Source organism: Convolutriloba macropyga, chromosome 10 (assembly GCF_964194025.1).
Source record: "Convolutriloba macropyga chromosome 10, txConMacr16.3, whole genome shotgun sequence".
In the NCBI taxonomy this organism is placed as follows: domain Eukaryota; kingdom Metazoa; phylum Xenacoelomorpha; order Acoela; family Convolutidae; genus Convolutriloba; species Convolutriloba macropyga.
Genome location: NC_134477.1, coordinates 32715254 through 32737395, shown reverse-complemented (window position 1 = coordinate 32737395; position 22142 = coordinate 32715254). Strand labels below are relative to the sequence as shown.

Sequence of the window (22142 nt, the reverse complement as noted above, 5' to 3'; positions counted from 1 at the left end):
CTGATCACGAACGAAGTTTGCTCTATATATTGTTCTCGTGCCGTTTTTGATGCAAAACTGTTGCCTCTCACCCGTTTCTTGCTTGAGTTTTCGTATGATGTTTATTACCCTGGAATTCTTGCTTTTGCATTTTCTGCTTTTGGTAAATTTACGTGTCGAAACTTGACTCTACTCATTTTTATTTATATATAAAAGAGTTTAATGGTAAACCTCTTAAAACGTCCCTCTATAAAGAAAACTATCCAACAACTCACTGCCCGAGATGAAATATAATAATAATAAAAGTAATAATAATAATAATAATAATAATAATAATAATAATAATAATAATAATAATAATAATAATAATAATAATAATAATAATTGTTGAACCGAATGGATTCCCGTTGGAAGATTGACTCTGTTGTATTATCGAATGTTGTTTGATCAACTCTTATATCTATTGTTCTGCTTTCTAACTCCGAATGGAGAGACTGGAAGTCTGGTTCTTGATTTATTAAAGATCGTGATAGCTCCAGTTGGAAAGGAGTCTATGGAATGAATTAAGTACAGAATGCTTTTATAAGCTTTGGATATCTGTGATAGATTGTAATGATCTATAGTGAATTTGAATCTATGAATCACTTTGTGAAAAGAATTATCTTTAACACTTTATTCGGCCACGAATCGACTGTTCGTTATGACAGTTGTTTATCGTCTGCACTTAGCAGATGTGTTAACTTGAAACCACGTTATAATACCCGCCAAATCGCAGGCGTGAAAATGAGCAACTAACATAAACTCCTTTCGGAGACACAGTATGTACAATGCATTAATTATAGAATCATAAGTGTTTATAAATACGATACTAAATACTTTTAAGTCTTTGTTGCGTAGAGTTTTAGATGATGCGGCTATACCGGTATCACAATAATAATAATAATAATAATAATAATAATAATAATAATAATAATAATAATAATAATTTTAAAAAAAATAATAATAATAGTAATAATAATAATAATAATAATAATAATAATAATAAAAATAAAAATAATAATAATAATAATAGTAATAATAATAATAATAAAAATAATAATAATAATAATAATAAAAATAATAATTACAATAATACTAATAAAAATAGTAATAATAATAATAATAATAATAATAATAATAAAAATAATAATAATAATAATAATAATAATAATAATAATAATAATAATAATAATAATAGTAATACTAATAATAATAATAATAATAATAATAAAAATAATAATAATAATAATAATAATAATAATAATAGACTCTGTTTTTTAATCTTTTAAGGTAAACATGAAGGCGTGGAGTATTTTCTAATACTTTTCTATTACTACAATGATTTCTTATTTTGTCAACAAATAATTATAGAAGAAGCTTTTAAGTAGTCTGGCCTCCTAATCGAGGGTCTGCTATTTTTTTAAATAAAATTTTTAAAAACATGGATACCGAGTATTTTTGACTAAGATATGCTCCGTTCAAAGAATTAAAAACAAAGAAGCTGATTTTTTATTTGTAGATCATTCAAAAAACAGAAAGATGGTCTATCATTATTTAGACTTGCTGTGAAAAATTGACCAGCAGATTAATAAATACTCTTTTTCCTGATGATCCAAATGAGATAGATTTTTATTGAAAATTTGTGGGATCATTCTTGTTGAATGAATTCTAAAACCTGCCTATGTTGGTTTGTTAAATGCATGCCAGCTACTATTTCATGTCGACTTTCAAATATAAGAAATACTCTGCAAACAACTGCCACTTCTCTTCTTTCAAAAAACTTTTCTTCGAAAATGTCCCTCCCTGATAATGTCCCTATTAACTGATTCTCATTTGACCTCTCCTCAAAAATTGCCCCAACTCTCGAATACTTCATTTGAATTATTTTTTACCAGAAACTTGGGGAAGAATTTAAAATATCCTTTGGCTATGACTTCGAATTTTTGACGACCGAACTTTATTTACGAGAATCTTTTTTTCGTATTTTTTGCTTTTGTACCATAGGACTGCTATACTGCCGTAATTGTTTTTCAACTTTTTGAGAACCAGCATAAGACACACCATATAATATTTATTTTTGTTTTTCTTAAAAAGCAATTAGAATCATTCTCGAACTTTTTTGTCGATCAAAAATAAAAAAAAACGATGAACGGGCACATTGGAGTCCTATTCATAGACATTGAAATCTTTTTGAAAAGATAAAGTATGGTTATGTTATTTTAACCAAAAATGTTTTCTTTCAACCTGCTAAAACGAAATTTGCGCGAAAGCTAACTTCTCTGATAGTCTGCAATGCTGCAATTAATGCATTAATTGTCTTAAACTTAATGTTATCATGCGCAGTTCTCTCAAGCCAATAGATATCTAGTAAGTTTTGGTCAAACATCTTTTCAGATGATGAATCTTCATAGAAGAGTGCCACAAAATTTTGAAAGAATTTTGATCTGGTATACTGTTATATTTGATTCTACTAGATTTTTTATATTTCATATTACCGAACCTCCTCGTGTCAGGCAGATATTTCTGCAGAGTTGCTTTCATCTCTGAAAACTCAATTATAAAAAGGTGCTTGAAAAGTTTAGCTTCAACATCAACTAATTGCTGAAAATTCTTAAAAAGAGATTGAAAAGAATTTATATCGCAGACTGCTATCAAAATTAAGGGGCTGTTGACCTTATGCCTTGTTATAACTGCTTAATGATAACCGGCTTACCAAAAGACAAACTTATTTACCAAAAATTATCTTAAGAACTGAGGGGAAAAATTGGGCATGTTTTATCTTTTACACTTTCAAAGTAAGGGCCTCTAAGTAAGCGATAAGGCTTTTTATGGAGAAATTAGCGAAAGCCCCGATGCGATAGCACAATTACCCCCTTTAGGCTACGCCCGCGTTTCCTCTGAGAGATTATTGGGTAAACAAACATTTAGTTTGCTTTAGATATTGGTAACAAATATTTCCGGAGAAATCTGCCCTTAGAGAAATAAGATGAGCGCTGTTTTCCCAACTCAATCGATAACCTTTCAAAAGAGTAATCATTTGCATTTGGATCGTCCTATAAAAAGTGGTGCTTGATCATTATACCGTTTTTCACAATTTAGTCTGACACAAATTTAGTGGAACATAATAAACTGAATTTGGGGGAAAATATTAAGTAAAGTTGCTGTTTAAGCTGCGCCTTTTTAACAATTTCCACCAATTTAGTTCTTTTTAAAGCTTTTTTCACTCCATTTAGGTTGAAGAGTTGGTTGCTTGTTTGTATGTATATAGGATACAACTATATATATGTGTGTGTATATGTGCGTGTCTATATAGGGTGTCTACGATTTTATAATACGTTTGTTGTATTTATAATTTGTTGACATGTTATATATATCTTGTGTGTTATGGTTTTAATAATTCCTCATTTTGCCCTTCGTTCTTGAAAATTTGAATGGATTTGTATTATAATCCCTTAGCGCTTCAACAATTCGCTATTTTTACCCCTTCCTCGTAAGCGCTGATTTTCTAACTGCAATGCGACTTTGCCGTTCCTACGTGCTGATTTTTTAAACCATTTTCCACATTTCTCCGTTTTTTTTTTCGTTATGAGGGTCAAAGAATATATTCATGTTGTTTTCACGCGTCTGTTTTACACCGTAAGCTGACACCCTGTTTTTTAAGTGTTACGCTACCGTTATTTCAAAACACCCAACAATTTTGAAAAAATTTAGTCGCAATTTTTAACTTTTTCTGTTAACAAATTTGTTTACAATTATAAGCGATAACGCTAACAAGTTTAAAACAGCGTGAAATGAACGAGCGCTGTAAATTGATGTGAATCCGAAGGAAATACAATCAGCGGAGCTTTTATAGCTTTCCATTTGAGCCCCCCGCATTTACTGGGTAAAATTATTTATTTTATTTTGTCTGCTCAACAGAGAGAGAGAGAGAGAGAGAGAGAGAGAGAAATAGTACGTGCTATAACCATGTGAACAAATTTATATTTCCGGAAATCACAAATTTGAACAATTGAGGATAGCACCTAATTCGAGGAAAAAGCGATTAGGACGGAAAATATTTGTTATCGAAATTTCCAATTGCCATCAACAATGGTTATAGAATTTGGAAGAAAGTCAATTTTGTTTGTTTCTGTTTACTTCACTTTGGGCACACGCTATGTTGAGGGGTGAAGAACAAACAATTTGTTTACTTTTCCCAACGCATTGTCCGTTTCTCCTAGGCAGAGAAATAAAAGGAGACTTGATATTGATGATATGTCATAAATTTTGACAAATCGGAACAAATTGTCCATATATTTTTTTATATCAATTCTTAACTTTTATACTTCAAGTATTTTCCACGCTTATTAACAGGCAAAATTGCATTTTAATTCAGCGCAATATCGGCCGATATATGAGTATATAGATATATACGCTTTTGGCACGGGGTTAATTTTTGAAGCCGAGTATATAATACTATAGACTTAAAATACACACACACACATACATACATACACACGTATTAGATTATATGCTTTCATCATTCCAAATAAACACAAACACCTAATTCAACTCTAGATGAATTTTGTTTATTCTAGTGTCCTGAAAAAATCTGCCGTAATGCATTATTTAGTCCCCTGACTAGCTTACCACAGACTAAAAGACCCCAACTATTTAAAAAATAAACAAGGCAAAATTAAGCCAACTTTGTTTACATTTTGAACGCTTCATTCCTTTCAATTAAAACCATCCTAAATTATCATCGTTTTATTGCCAATAACTACTTTAAATTCAAGCCAGTAAAAACTGGGTTTATCTAACGGGAGGAGAATTTCACTATCGCAGATTCTGTTGAAAAGCAGGTTACTATTTGGTCAACAGTTTTTCAAGTGTGTCCTGTTTATAGAACATCAAATGTTGTTTATTTGTTTACAATGTTTACATCATTCAACTGGTTGCCTGGATTGGAATGAAATATGACCCGCGGCATCCAATTCCGTTCAGATCTTTCCAATCAATTCCCAAAATCTGATTTGAGAGGAAATGAATATTTTATAAATTGCGCCGTAACATCTTTTTCATAGCAAAGCAGGTGTGTTTTGTTTTTAAAGCATATCAAATTCAGAACTGTAATTTCAGTTCACTTTAACTAAGATTCGCATTGATTAGCTTTCTTGTGCTTAAATGAGAGCGACTTTCATCAAAAGCAAATTACATTTTTATTTGCACCAAACTTTCTTACTTTTCAATGTTTTAGTTACAAAAGGGCAGTTTTATGGAACTGTTGATTAATTTCGTATCCCTTATTTCAGGAAACGATTACACGTGACTTTTTCACGTACTTTGTGATCACTCAAAATGTCAAAGCGAGTCTTTTTGTCAACAAATTTGACTTGTTTTTACATCAGAGCTTGCAAGAAAGAAACTTTAAAATACAGTAAATAGAACCATTCCTTCTAGTTATTATAACTCTTACTGTGCTTTAAAGCTTAGTTGCGATACTTAACTCTTCCGAGAAATTCATTGCCAAATATAGTTTTATGTCTTACGTCATTTTTTGAAGTTTCTGTTGTAAATTTTTAAATTTGTTCAAATTTAGATGTAGGCTCGACTATATCGTCCCAAAATGTTTTCACGAGATACGTAATTTCCCGTACAACATTTACCCTTAACAAATCTTTTGTTTCCACTCGTATCCCCTATTGATTCTTACCAAATTTATCAAAAAATCAACGCGGTTTATTAATTCACACACTTCCTGTAATTAACAAGTTATTATCTGGTTATATAAACTGATTCCAGGTTTAATGGAAGTTACATAAATACGTGACGTCAGAATACTCACTCCATAGATTTCTTACCCTCTGAAATTTGTTTTGAATATAACTTCAACGATGCAATTTTTTAGCATATCCTAAATCTTTATCCTGAACGCCTCCTTTCTGTCAAGCCCATAATTTTTGCGTAGTCGATTGAAAATAAGAATTTTATTTTATCAGTTTTGAGCAATTTTATTCCACATAAAGGCATTTATGTGCTCTGGTCACTCAAATTTGATCACAATTTCAACCACAAGCCCCAAATATGTACAATTTGTAATCGTGTTAGGAAAGTTATAAATTTAATCTGTTCTTGAAAATTCATGCGTGCTTTCTGTCTTGTCCAGTTATTTTCGCGTTTTCACAACCAAACTTAACCCATGTTGCCCGACAGCAATAAATTGTAAAGTTAAAACCTTTTATTGCTCATTCCCAAAACAAGAGACTGGGTTTCGTTTGAGAGAACAGCTGGTTTCAGTTACCCAAAAACTCAGACAATATATCACTTCAGCGACAAAAACTTTAACATTTTTGAATCCTTCCACTCCAAATCCCCAAAAATCCGATTAAAATTGGGTAAACCGATTTCCGTTATAAACAACCAGTCGAAATCCATAAAAATCTACCAAATAATCTTATCGCAACCCCTCAGAACACTGTACAACTTGGCCGTGATTTCTCTTAGTCCTCAAAAATTTTTAAAAAAAATCGTGAACTGTCCAGACCGATCCTTTGCTCCCCAGAAGACAGCTTCTAGAAGCTTCTAGAACATTCGAGAACAACCCCTCGACGTCTCTTGGTTGTTAGAATCTTCGGATGTGCAGACCTGTGGGCATGGATCTGGTGTACCGATTGAACATTTTCAGAAGGAATCGGAGGCGCAATCAACAGTCGAGGAGCAACCACCGAAGTCACAGTCCCTTCAGTCCGGGCGAAGAGACACCTCGACTCGCCTCCCAACCCCTCAACCCCAAAATCAGAAAAGAGTGAGTGAATAACCTTACGGTTATTATAACGCATAATGTTTATTTAACATAATTTTAAAATTTTACTTAGTTTATTTTCAATATACCAATTGTAGAGGTTTAATTTTGAGATATTATAATATGTCTATCATTGAACCTAGTTATAGAATTTACTTATTTATTACCTGTAGTCCAAATGTAGAGCTTTATTATGATGATTTCTATTATTTTTTCCATATGACGATCTTGTTTTTAATACCTGTTTGTCAATCCTGCCTTGTATACGAAAGAGTTCATGACCACCTTCTATATAATCGACATTTTCGCCCATTATATTGGCATATATTCATTGTAATAGCCACCATTGCCTTTTATTAGGCTGCAAATACCATCATCAGGGCAAAAACAGGCATTAGTTTGTTCACACCAATTTATCAAAATAAAATATTTGTTCACGGACGGAGGGGGAGCAAATCAATTTCCATCAAAGCATGGTATTTAAATTATTTTAGCTTATCAAAACTGACTTGTGAGCTCTTCATTTACATGTACATGTTTTAAAATAGATAGTGTGGTATTTGCATTAGTGTTCGCTCGCGGCAGTTCCTAGAGCTGCAACAAATGCACACAAAGCCGAATTTCTATTTTCAGTCACTTGTAATTAACATAAGGAATGATCACGCATGTGTTTCAAAGGTAGAGTTGTAAAAACCATTGATATCACAGTGACTCAAGAAATTTGCACAATAAGAGATTCTAACAATTTTATAGCAGGAGATTCGAACAGTATTAAAACAATTCTATCATAAAAGTTCATGCTTACATTTATATATCTTAAAAGGGCAGATCATGCTCGATACAAATTCTTGGGTCTTTTCCGTTTGTCACCCCAGCTTAGTGGGTGCATATTATTTGCACCCCTCAGACGAGCGTGCCATATTTTTACATAATAATTTACTATGTAATGGCACGTGCTCTGTAACTGGGGTTGCATGAGGTACTGATGGGTGCAAACGGAAAAGATCCAAATTCTTGTCAGCAGATCTTCAACGAAAAAAAAATGGGATCTATTTTGTTTCCACCCAACCAAAGCTTAGTACATATAAGTTTTACGCCCAACAGGCGCATTTGCTATTTTTACATAGTAACCTGCTACATGACAACACATAATTTGTAATTGGTGGCACACAAATGCTGAGTGGCCGAAACAACCTATATCCAAAAGTTCTCACACAAAGAAATTATTTCTTGAGTGTTTTTACGCGTTTTCAAATTAATGTAAAATTAAAGATTCCTCTATTAAATCTCAGACAAATGGAATCTCAGACAAATTGTCTCTCATAATTGTTCCCACCCCTCTTGAGTTTTTGTTCAGACAATTTTGACCAATCGATATATTCATTGTAGAGCACTGTGAGCGGTATCACTAAAAAGCCCGTCCAGCGTTGAATATCGAATTTAAAAGATTTTTCTGAATTTTTTTTCTAGAGCGAGTTATCGTGGTTTAAATTTTTGTCAATATAAGACCGATTTGCGGTATTTTTATTCAAATTTTCCGGAATTTTTGCCTAAAATTTCGCCAATTTTGCTAACATATGTAAAATTTTTAACAATAACACTGTTGATTTTGTTTTTAGAAACAAAAAAATCTCGTTGACTTTTTTGATATAATTTTTGGCTAAAATTTGGACAAAATTTTTCAAAATTCAGCCTTTTCCATCAAAAACTGCCCGAAATAAGCATCTTTGGCCCAATTTGATTACATTTACCGGTATTACAAACCCAAAAACATCAAACACAATCTTTATAAAAAACAAAGAGAGAAATTCCTACTTCCATTTCAATTGAGAGCAGTCGGGAATAAAATTTTTGTCGTTTTTTGGTAATTTTATTTTACGATTATCAAAAACATTGCCTTTATTTTTGATCTAACTAACAAATTTTCTAGATTTAAAATAATTGAAATAATTGAGAGTTCTTAATGGGCGAAAAGCAAAAGCCAGGCTGGTTGTGGTCCAATCTTGGACTGCTACAATCCAGAAATAATTCGCATTGTAATCAGTCGGTCTTTTGAAAAAAATTTGATCTTTATGTTAATTAAAGAACAGAACAATTCAAATCAAAGCCAACTGTTTATCAAAGCCAGCAGTTCCCAAATAATATATGTAGTTTCTATAGTCGAAATATTATTGTTGTTTTGACTTTTAAAAATGTTTGATTTTTAAATAAACAATAGCTTATTGAACCTTGCCACTATTTTTCTTTTAATTTGGTCAACTTGTAGCTTAGTGTCAGCAAAGAAAGAAAGCTTCTTCTTCATCTTCTTTTAACTGAATTAAAGTTTAATTTTTTTGCGGTTTAACGCGTTAAGTTATGGTTTTCTGGCGTTGATACTACTGTATTTCACAATTTGTTTTTGATTTTAGGCCTTGGCCCATTTTTCACGTTTTTTCTCGAATTTTCACATCATCTCATTATTCACTGTTCACATATTTCATTTTCGACGTTCAAAAAAGTTACAATTGAACATATAAAAGTCTATAAGTGCATAGATTATGGTTTTAACGTCTTCGACATCCCTTTCTCGAAGAAATTAATTGAATTTTTCTTTTCACTTTGTATTTTTTGTCTTAAGAAATTTCCTGGATAATGACACGTCTCATTGGTTTTTTTATGGAGGAAACAATGAGCCAGTTTTCTGATTTGAGCAGATAGCTGACGGCTTTCATGACTTTGAAAACAAATTCTCAAAAATAAAGGCATATTAACATCGCCTTTTCAATTTTTTGTCAATTTGTTACCTAGTCTCCTTAATTCAAGGTCTTATATGAAATTTTTTGCGCTCGAGAAGAGCTCAATTGAACATATTTTGTGGGGGAAATCTGGCTTTACGGCTTCGATAGCGTTTTCAAGCAAAATTCAATTGATTTTTTGTTTTTTGTCTCTATTTGTTGTTCTTTTTGTAACCGCATGAAAATTGACTAATTACAGGTCTTAATGGCCTCTTATAGAAACGTAAGGATTCATAAACGTGCTGGATGTTTTCAATTGCTATCTAACTGTTTTCTTTACTATAAAATTAATTGTTCTTAAAAGTTGAAACCAGTTCTTTTTTGCTGTTTTTTGTTCTTTTTTGGGTTTTTGTGAAATACAATATTATTTAGTTTCAGTTTTATCTGACGCTATTTTGATTTTTTTATAAGTTTTTTTAAATGGACTTAAAGCTTTGGATGTACCAAATGTTTGTTGTTATTGATGTTTGATTTTGTTGTTCGTCTTGACTTGCTTTAATAATGTCTGATCTGAACAATCTATTGCGGCATTTACTCCGCTGAGTTATTTGGGCTGCAGGCGATCTTTTTTTGTACAACTTTCTTTTTGAAAAATACTGTTCCTCATTTGATAGACATTTATGCCAAATTTGTGGATGAGCGGGGTCGGAACTTTAAATGCGAACGCACATTACCGAGCCTCCTTGTTATATTTTAAAAGTCTATAAGAGAAAAATATCTTATTTGTTTTTTTCTCCTAAGATATTACAAAGTAAACGTTTTTGATTCGGCAATTATACAATGTGGTTTTAGACGATTAATACCTTTTAAGCCGTGAATCATCCTGCAATATCATAATCAACAAATTCTCAACAGTCAGTAACGGCTTTTGAAAAAGAAATCAGAGTCTGATGTTTTTTTCAAAAGGATGTTATTTCATATGAGATCCAAAATCATAACCAAAACCAAAACATATTTTCAAATAGAAAAATACTGCACTGAAAGATTGATATTTTCTTATTTTTGATATCAGAGGCATTTTTGAACGCTTAGCCAAGCATTCAATTCAATTAATTTTTAGGGCTGAATTGGTTGAAATTTAATCAATCAGTTGTTGCATTTCGAGGACTATAAAAATAGGAAGCAGTTTGTATCAATGCTTAAAAATTGTCTTTTTCAGCAGCCGAAATTTTCAAAACTTTTTCTATATTTAATTTAACTCAAAACTGTTTTCCGTTTGAAAAAGCTGATAACATTTTTGGTATGATCAAAAGACGAGAAATCATTTATTTAATTAACATAGTTGATCAAAAATGTTCCCTATTTTTCATACACAGCGGTTTATAACTAATTTCATTTCATTTTTCTGATAAATCACTTTTCAACAGTTTTCTTCTGTTCACTGGACAATATATCAAATTATTAAAAATACCTTACTTGATTTGATTTTTAATTTTAAGCTATTTCATTTCAGATTTCCTGTGACTAACAAGAAATCGCTTACCTTCAAGACTTTCTGTCATAAAATTAGGACAGAAAAAAGTGTCTATACTTCAAAACATTTCGCAGTAAGTCATTTTGTAAAAAAAAAAAGAAAACATTGAATTCCAAAATGTTACACACCTTAAAAGTAGTGTCAACAAAATGGCAATGTACAAATTCTAAAATACATAAAACAATAAGAATATATTTTATTTACAACGTTTGGAATACTAAAAACATTAAAACAACTATATTGGATAATTAGGAAATTAAAAAAAATTAAAGCTTAAAAAAGGTCCCTCAACAAATCCTGTACTCCAGTGCCTTTGGGTCCTTCAGATTTTCCTTGAAATAAATTTCTTTCAAAAAATCTTTGATGTTTTTAACCTTATCAAGTTTTTGTCTTTGTTCATATGAAACTTCATTGTACAATTTCATGGCTTGCAGCATCAATGATTTATCGAGGAATTCCGAATTACTTTTCATAGCCGGATAAATTTTTCCCGTTCTCGCATTTTGCTTACAATTGGAAGTTTGCAATTCATTTTTGTTACTAAAAGCTGGTAATTGTTTCCTAACATATTTCATGAAAAATACCATACATCGATATTTGAGAAGGAATTCAACAGGCATAATTCTGTTTTTTATTTTTAAATCAGTCGAGTGATCAAACTTTTTTCTTTTGAAACACACTTTTATTCCCCAAATAAATTGTTTTTCTAATGTTATCATGAGATTTTTTCTGATACCAACAAGCATAAGAGATGAGTATTGAATGTGACTTTAAACAAGCGCGTTCAATAGTGTTACTCTAGTTTTTATAGGAAAACAGTTCCTTATATCTTTCAAGATTTTGATGCTGCACGCCATTCTGGAGAGTATTCTTTTGATCTCTTCTTTAAAGTTTAATTTGTTGTCTAGTATTATTCCTAGATATCTTACCGACGACGATTCTCCTATGTTCACATCGTTAACCTTGAGATGAGACGGAGTTCGTGCTTTTTTTGATGGAGCAAACACGATATATTGTATTCTGTTTCGCAAATATTTTTCGAAGAAAAAAATTCGTAAAATTCCCATGAAATAAGTTTACAATACATATCCTTCGCAATTTTTTTATACATTTTCTAAAATAAAATTGCTATTAAAACAATTTTGCCTTTAATTTAATAATTAGAGTAAGGTATTTATTTGTAAGGTCTTAGGTGTTTTTAGAATTGTAGAAAAAACGTTTTTGTTGTGGTCTCTATAACTTTGAAATTTTTATATTTTGTATATTATATCGTGTATATTGTAAATTGTTTTTATTTCAATTTTAGACTTATTGCCGCTTTCTTTGAGCAGATTCCGATACCAAACTTTGGCATGCATCAGTCACACTTTTAGGCAACCAAAGCAGTCTAAATGAAAATTTTAAAATGAAAAATGGTACTTTCGATACGCTTGATTCCGCTAGAATTTATAGTTGCTTGATTGTAATTCGTTTTCAATTAAGTTTCGGGAAAAATTTTGCAGCAAAGAAGAGTCTTCCTGCGAGCAGAATTTTTTTCTAATGTCATTTGTGCATAAAAAATCGAGGAATGTTAAAAACGTAATCTCGTTTTTTCAGTGACGCCATTTTTCTTTGTCCTCTCTTGTTGAAAAAAAACTTAAAGCAGAATCTCATATCAATTTTTCTCGATGAAAAATAATTACTCTCGAAGAAAAAGTTGCTTAGAAAGAAGAAATAATGATAAGCATCCTATTTGGGTTTAAGTTCATTGCCATTTATTTAATAGTTCTGACCCACTTTAGTAGAGGACAAGCTAGATACTCAGCTGGGTGTTGTTTGCATTGAAAAAGGTTTCTGATTCTATTTTTTGTGTCATATTTAAAATACTTTTGTTTTGTTTTTCATCCGATTAATAGGTGACGGTGACTTATTTTTAAAAATCCATTTAAGAGGTCCCATTATTCCTATAAATTTCATTGAGTTTTGTGTTTTTTGAGTAAAGCTCGTGGTTTTCATTGCTACGACAAAATGTTTTCAAAGTTTTTTACTTCATTCTTGAGTTTTACCGATGTTCGATTTGTAGCCTGAGTCTAATCAGTTAAAATCTAATTAAAGTTTTATTAGATTCTAATTAAAGTCTAATGGAGTAAGGAACCATCTATTAATAAAACATTCTAATGCTTTCAATTGACAGGTAATGGTTTTTTGGCAATATTCATAAAATAGGTATTCAATATTCATCTATTATTTTTGATATAAAAACTTTTTATTCAAATTTACTAATTTGGTTTTATTTTGGACTTTTTTGTGTTGTAATGGAGATGTAGCAAGAGTGGGACAAGCTGGGCAAGGTGTTGAATTCAATCGGATTTTTTTGCCTTTTCGTTTTTTTTATTTGAGTTTTAGACCAGAATGATTTCAAATCGAACCTGAATTATTGGCGGGTCGAATTTACGTGGAAGGAGAGACCAATTATCATCCATAAGATATTCTACGCAAAGCATATGGTTTTTTGGCTTCAACTCCATTGGCAAAAAATTGTTCGTCAAATTTTGAGTTTTGCTTGTATTCAGTGTTAATGAGCAGTTTTTTTACTTAGTCTCACTATTTACATTCAAAATGGTCTTCCTACGTAGTAACAATATAAACAATTTGAGATGCCTTACGCTTGTTATGCCTTACGCTTTTATAAATTTTGATCTAACAAATACTGATACCTTGAGGTTTGCCAAAGAGAACCTTATTTCTGTACCTTTTCAGCGTAGTAAAACGACAGGTCGCCCCTTTTTTCAAATGAGTTTTTTACGATTTTGGGGGCCTATTGGCTGTCTTGTCCGATCATCACTTTGATGCCACATAATTGAAAAATCGCAAATCACATTGAGTGCACTGAAAAAAGGCACAATTGATCATATTCATTTATTTTAGCGAATAGATTTTGATCTTATAGGCTTCCGGACCCTTTCCTCGCAAAATTTATTTGACCTCTGTATTTTTGCGTGTTTGGGTTCTTTTTGTAGTTTTTTAGTAGTATGGTATTGTGAACACTGACAGGTAGCAATGTTTTTGAATGAACATAGAAAGGAAGCCATTGAATGCTTTCAGTTCATAGCTAATTGCTTTCATGACTTTGAATTTAATTGTTTGCAAAATGTGTAAGCGTATTTTCACATTTTGCCCTTTTTGTTTACTGTCTGCTTGTTTATTGTTCTTAATGAAGACCGGACCCGTATCTTTTCTGGTGAAATGCAGATCAACTGGGTAAGCTTGCTTTTTATCTGATGCTCTTTTGATTTTTTCATTAAGTCGTAATTAAGGCTGGTTGTTTTTTTTGAAGTTGATGCTTGTCTTGTCTCTCAATTTGCTTAGTGGCAGGTATCGTTGGCCCTCTAATGAATTATTGTTTCATTTGTGTAGTGGTTGTAGCTAAAGTGATTTTTTAATTGGATACACTAATTATTTTTGAAGAATAAGTGATTTTCTGAAGGTTTTCTGTCTCTTCCTCATTTGTTGGACAATTAAGTCAAGAACCTAGTTGAGCAAAGTCAGAACATTATGTGCAAACGCACTTTACCCAGCTTGCTTGTTTGGCTTGGAGCGGTTTTTGTTTTCGCCAGCTGCCTCAAATAATGGCAACTGTTTTCACAAAAAACTTCTACAGAAATATGGTCGTCAAATGAAATTTTGTTCCATTTTCAGTCCATCTCTGCAGCTATAACAGCTATCCGGTATGAATAGTTCAGTTTTTTAATTACCTCACTGCTTTTTGTATCTCATTTTTTGGAGAACTTCCCTTTTATGTCTTGCTCGAATATTTTCCACTTATCAGTTTTTTACTACTTTAATTGCGTCTCATTAAATTCTCGAAAGTTTGCATATAAGCAGAATTTGAATTCCTAACAACAAGTTTAATCATACTTTTCATGCGTTCTTTTTCGTGCTACCTTTAAAGGCGCGCAGTGTTCAATACAAAACAGTTGATGATGGTAATTATTGCCTTCTAGAATTTAACTTTTTGGAAAAATTGCCACGTCCCCTTGTTTAATGTAATAAGGAATTGAGGTTTTCTTCTGTATTTGAATGATATTGATGAGGTTATATTTATATTAAACATGGTATTTTTTACGTGGAATGGTAAATTTTCTCAGTTTTATGACAGAAGCATGTAAGGTGAAAGAAGTCTGTGCTCTTGGGTTTTAATTTACATCGTAGAAATCCTGTCAATTTGTATTAAGCCGTTGTAATTCCATAAGAATAGTTTTTGTCAGCAAAGCACTATCACATTTTGTACCTCTGAGGATTGTACGAATTGTCATAAAAATGCAGTAGTTTTGTTTAAAATAAATAAAAACAGTTATAATTCCAAAATTGGTAGCTGGTCTTAAGCAATTCTTTTTTTAAAATAATTGTTTTTTTTTGTGGTATGATGTATTCGAATTTCGAATTTATAAAAGTTGCCTGCATAAATTTGAGAAATTGAGCCTGACATCAGAATAAAGTATTTTACTGACATGTTGTAATTTGACATTGCCATTGGAATTCTATTTTAAACCGGCCTTCGAAATAATCGTATTCGAAATGCTGCTCTGACATTTTTTTGTCCCATAATTTGCGGTGACCTCGAAGACAATAATGCGTTCCAACTTAACCATCTTGGGTTTGATACTACTTTTATTTTGGAAAAGATTTCTCGGCATTATTTCCCTTTGATAAAATGAAATACAGTACATGCTGATAAAATTTTACGCTCTGATAAACTTTAGGGGGAAATGTTATATGATCCCGTCCAGAAATGTTATATAAAACCGTCTGTCGTCCCGGCCTTGACTATGCGGTTATTTTAGTACCAGTGTTAATATCCGGTATTCAGAGACGATTGTTAAACAACAAAAACATACGCCATTTCCTTTTTTGATAGTTCGGTCCTTCATATTTTGTTAGACCTCTAGCTATATATTTTAAATTCTAATTTTACATGGAATTACACCAATTTACAATTAAACTACCCCGTTCTTTTCCTCATTCGCAAAATTTATGAAGTATTGTTTAGTCATTTCGTATTTTTATTTTCAGTTATGAATTTTGATATTGCGGATTTCTAGCAAAATTTTTTAAGCAATCGCTCATATCTCGACAGAAACATGTACCCGTTTTATTTTAGGCTATGTTAACTAATGACAAGATTATGGTTGAAATAAATTCACGCTCCACTTACTTTTTGTTCAATCTGTTTGACCAATTTACATTCTTCCGCCCTCTGCTCTAGAAGTTGTCAACTTAAAACAAAGGTAGTTGTTGATGCGTTTTCTTTTAGTAGAAGAAACACCAGGAAAGTCCTATCTGATTTTTTCGGTATCGTCTGTTATCCAGATCGATAAAAATTTAAATGAAAAAGTAAGTTCATTGCTACTCAGCGGTAAAATCAAATGTCCTTTTCAACGCAAAACTCTTACGTTTCTTAGCCCTGATTTCGGTGAATTTGTAGAATCTAAGTAAGGTCAACGATACCTTACAAAATGTCATCGAAAAACAAATTTTCATAGCTTATTAGCGGCTATCTTACCGAAAATCACTTTCACCGCTGAATTATTTGAGAAAATGTCCGGTTTTTCACCGCTAACAAGCCGTGATCTTACATAAATTCAACAAATTCACATCTAAGATCCGTAATTTGCAAGCTGTAAATTTGAGTACGATCGACGCTAAAAGCATAAAATTTTATTATTTTTGAATGCATTCATCGCCCCCTCAGACTCATCTCAGCTGTTCATACACATTTCAACTTCCGCTAGGTATTCAATTTCAAGACTAAAGAAAGAGATCATATTGATTGGCTTTTTGATTTTTTTACAGATAATACACAAACGCCAAGCGTGTGATCTAACCACTTGATTCTCCATCAATTTTTAGCGTGTCTGACAAATTTAGAAAAATAATAGAGATATTCTGACGATTAATTTTTTTTCGATGCAAAAAAAGACAATGCTTTTTCTTTCACCAGAAATAAAGCCGTTTTCATCCATTTTACACCACATACCTAAACTTCCAATGCTTAAAACCATCATTCACAATATTTTATTCCGGAACCAAACCTTAAAAAGATCTTCTTCAGAAACAAACATAGCAAAATATTTGACAATTATTCTGTACTACTTATCCAGTCTTTTTTTTCTAGACTGAAGTGACTTCCTCAATTCCATTAAACAGCTCCAGGAAATTTTTTGTTTTGAACAGGTGATGCAGTCTTTTTTTTACTCTAGATCTTAAAGTACTGATGATGCAATAGTTGAGTAGTTTTCTTTTTTACAAACAGAAAAGTACAAAAAACGTATTGTTATATGAATAAAGAGTCCATGCATTATGCAGCATATTTGATATCGCAGACCTTCAAACGTCATGTACTCCAATTTCTGAAAGGCTATCATTGCAAATATTTCCAAACCTATTACGTAAGGGTTGCACTCCATCAATGACACGGAAAGCTTTACAATTCCAAGTTTGTGTGAATGGTCTAAAATTTGTTCGTAAATTACGTTTTTGAAGTTAATTTTTGTATGTATCATCCGCTATAAAGTAGATTACCGTTGCATTACTTGTTTTTCAATTAACCCAAACAAATAACCATTCAAATTTGACAAAAAAAATGCGCTTCACTTGAGCTAATCAAGATGTTTTTAACAGTTCTGACAAAAAGTAAACCGGGGATATCCGAAAACGAAAAGTTTTGGCCCTATAACTTGTCTATTTATGCGCAAAACTTTAGGATTGTATCTTTGAAAATCGTGAAACAATATTCGACCCGGGATTTTTATAACTGAATTTCTGTTTGTAACTTAATTCTAGTGTTCAATTAGTTTCGGTAACACAAATAGAAAATCAGGCCAGCACAAAGCAACTAATTTGAAAAGGTGCCAGAAACACCATTTATGAGCCATTAAAAGAAACAGACCTGGCAGTTCTTGCAACTTTCGTTTCATTTAGGAACTTTGTTGCTCAGAATGAAAGATTGAAAATGTCAAACTCATTTTTTGACATATCAAAATTTCGTGTACAATCAGAGAACAATCATTTAGATAATTTTTAGAAAAAAAGCAGAAAAAGAAGCAATTTTTGCTGAATAATTCTGCTTCAATAAGTATGATATGTCAATTTAATGACCAAATTTGGGAATTTCAATGGAATTTTTATTGTTTAACAAGATCTGTTTTAACTGCTAGTCTCGCAACTTTTCATGCCAGAATTGTATCTTTGATTGGCTGTGGACAACGATAATGAATTTTTCTTTTTTGGACAACCTTTTTTCAATTTTTTTGGTTTTACGTTTGAAGTCATAGTAAGTTCCTCGATTAGTTTGTACTAAATCAATTCGTCGTGAATTTACCGTAAAGTATCTGTTGCAGACAATTTGTTTTGTACAAAAACAGTTTGGTATAATTTTTTTACAGTTTGACGCACACTGTAGCAACTCTCTCCAATTTATCAATCCGTTTTCCCCCCTCCACACAGCAGAGCTGTGAAAAACGCTATATCATGCTCCTACGGCGTCATCAAAAATTTCAACTCATTTTCGAACTCTTCATAATTTCTATGATTTTTTATGATCATTAAAAAAACTACATTTATTATGTTCATGGTAGTTTCATTTAAAGAAACGGATTCTGCGTTTGATCTGAACATAATGCAAGGTAACTTTACCCTTGGGACACTATCATTCAGTACTGATTTAACCTTTTTCCATTGGAATATGATGAATCAGTACTGATTCACAATGACACTCGGGTCTGGGAAGTTGAAGTTTAAAATGAATTGAAAGTAATGGTGATATGGACTTACAGGGCCAGGAGAGGGTAGAAGTATAATTTCAAAAATTTCAATTTCTCTACTTTCTACCCATTTTTGGAAATTATGTATCTCCCTTCCCCTGGCCCTGTAAGAGCATATCACCACTACTATTGAATGCTCTATTAAAATGGATAGTTTAAGAATAATATCAGGTAAATGATTGAACATTTTTCCACTATAATTGAACAAATTATCTCAGGTGGCAACCAGATATCACCCAGATATCCAATATAGCATCTAGATTGTTAAGTAGCCCTGTTAAACTGAAGTCTTCTTTTTTTCACACCCCGTTCATTTGGCCCATTTTAAAAGATTCTAAATAAGTTGCAAGTATTACAACTGGATTATCCAAGGAAGACATAACTAAGCTTTCCCCTATTGTTCCCCTTTTGTCCAGTGACCGGTTACAAATTGTGAAACATAATCTTCCATTGTTTCCATAAAAGTGTCTTATTTCAGAAGATAATTTATGGCCCGTTTTGTTAAAAAGTGCAGAATATTGCAGGTGCGTTTCGGTAGGAGGTTCTAATCTGTGAACACATTTATTAAACAACCAGAATTTTAGCAGAATGGATTACAATTAGGTTCTCCTATATTTTACTCCGTGTTTATTTTGCGCGTTTTTATGTTTCCGATATTTAACAGTAGAATACAACGCCCCAAATCTGAGAACAGTGACGTTTAAAAGGCAACAAAAATCAGAAAAATTAGTTAATATCTTATGCGAAAAGTCTTTTTCAATGAAACATCAGTTTATACTCAGAAAAAATTATGTTTTTGCATATGCTACAAAATTCCTTTTTCACCACAGAAATATGAATAAAGCGCCATAATACACGGATTTCTTCTAAGACATGTTGATGATGTTTTTGTAATAATAAATAATCATAGTGGAATTGGAATTCAAAACGAAACGAACTTGAATACAAGGAATCGATTAAAATCACATTAGAACGGCACAGACGTTTTCTGCAAGAGCCATCCCATTCAATTTCTTATTTTATACGACTTTTATTATCGAACTTAGAGACGAAGGCGGGCATTAGTTTGTGCGCAGAACTGAATCTTTGAAAAGTCCTTTTGATTAAATCCAAAACCGTAAGGACGATAAAAAACTACGGGGGAAATTGAGAGCCATTGGGACAGAGTAGGAACATGCTGGGAGTTTTGATTGATATTTTCTTAATTTTTTTTAAATTTTAAAGAACATGGGAAAACTTTTTGCTTGATGAAAGTCGGGGAACATGTCTTCAAAATAACCCGAAAAAAGAGATTAAAAATTAAAATTTTTTTTATGTCACTTGACTCATCAAGGTGTCTGCAAAGTACAAAGAAAAAATGGCTAGGAAGAGTGCTTGATTAAATTTAGATTTTGATCGCATCACATAAATATTTCACTAAGTATCAGTTCTTTTTAAATTGAGTGCCGATAAGCGTTAGATTGATTCAAGTGCTCTATAACAATGTTGTAAATTGTCGAATAAAAACGATAATTTGAAGTTCTTCTCTCAATTACTGTACCAAATAACGAATTGTTTTCAGAAACCTCAGTTTGGCTCTTTTGTCACAACGAGAAAATAGCAAACGTGCAATGCAATAAAGCAACTACAGCAAAAGGTGCTGAAAATTGAGCAAAAAAGTACTTTCGCTGTAGAAATCCTGAATGCGGCCATTCTCTCTATATGCAAACGATTGCTGGCTTAACCAATCGCAAACGGTCATCTCCAACATGCAAAAAACACAAAAACAGAGCACTGAGAATTTGTATAAGGAAACCTCGATGGTACAACCTGCAAAGCTTACACGAAGAATCTAACTAGCCTAGCAACAAAAAATCAGATCCGATTGGCAAAAAGCACAAAAATCGCTACATCAAGCTTGTACAAAAGCACAAATTTGAGTCAATAAAACATCTTATTGAAAATAAAAAGCAATGTCCAAAGAACAATCGCAAAAACTATGTACCTTCTGACTGAGTGCGGGACCAGACAATCAAGTTTTCTAGTTTCTTCTTGTTTCTGATTCACCGACCAAGACCCAAAAGATCTTTTGAATTCTGGTAAGGATCAACCCTAAGATCAAAAAGCGTTTTAGGTCCTTTCGATCAGTAGTTTTCCAGCGCTTCCTAGGCTTTAAAATACATTTCTGACGTCTTCCAGCTCTGTAAGCATCCACAAGACCATCCACTATCAAACCCTCAAACAGAGGAAGTTTCCTGTGGACACGTTTCCCAGGATCCTTGGCCCCGTCACCGAAGCTCTCAAGAGAAATCACCCGAAACCTGCCATGTTGAAACTTGTCCTCTGGAGAAGGACTCTCGGAGTGCTGCGCACAAACACTTTGATATTCCCCTCAAATGGTCAATGGTGTGAAAATGGTCAGTATCCCTTCAACATTGCGCAGTTGAGGGCCAATGACCCAATTTCAAACTTGAACTTACAGGCTTTTGAATCTGCTATTGCAATAAACTTCACAAATTTGACTCTCAATGCTTGAACATGAGTTTCTTTTCTCTAAATATTGCTAATCAAATTTTAATTTAAAAGCCAAGTAGTTACTTTGGGTACCGCAGCCCGGGCCGAGGTTTTCGGGTATTGTTTGGTAAGAAATGCGGTGAATGCGGTCAATTTTTGTGAGAAAAGCGGTGATTACGGTAACGGCGGTGAATAAAAGTAATTGAACGAACTTCAACGCATTTCTTACAAAAATTCGATGCCAAATTCAGAGCATTTCTTTCAAATATCCTCCACAACTGCTTTCAACAATTATTGAATCTGCTTTAAATTCGCAAGAGATATCATAGAAGTGCGTGAGAGATGGCGCATTGCATTGGAGGCAATAAGAGGTTGAAGACATGAAGTAGTTGAGAAGTTTGAGCCCCTGTCTGGACATTTGTTTTTTTTTGTAGGAACTCCATTGAATGCGGTGAAAATCAGGATTTGTTCTGATTGAGCCTATTTTGCAGAAGTAAATGCTATACTGCCGCTTTTTCTTGTTTTCTAGTTGTTCATTTGCTTTATTTTTTCAACCGTCAATCCGTTAATGTGTTTTGCATTTTCTGGATTTTATTTATCTCATTAAAACTTAGCAATAGACTTCAAAAACAATTAAAAAAAATTGACTTCCAATTTTAAGCATGATGTCTCTTTTGCATTGTTGTTCATTAGTTCAGGAATTAAGCAGAATTTTTAAGACTATGGCAATTGTTGCTGCGTTTTCTTTCCAAGAAAACAAAAACTTATTTATAGGTTATGAAAATTTTAAAACCAAATTT

The 22142-nt window shown here is 32.3% G+C and overlaps 1 protein-coding gene across 1 annotated transcript in view; it reads left to right on the top strand.

The window, feature by feature from the left end:
* The first annotated feature begins 3715 nt into the window (after nucleotides 1–3715).
* The window catches only part of LOC142347878 (neo-calmodulin-like), a 63351-nt gene continuing 44924 nt past the window's right edge, over nucleotides 3716–22142 (top strand). The window contains exon 1 of the mRNA XM_075399029.1: nucleotides 3716–6802. Coding sequence (XP_075255144.1) covers nucleotides 6633–6802 — 170 coding nt within the window. The 5' untranslated portion in view covers nucleotides 3716–6632. The remainder of the gene's footprint in view (nucleotides 6803–22142) is intronic.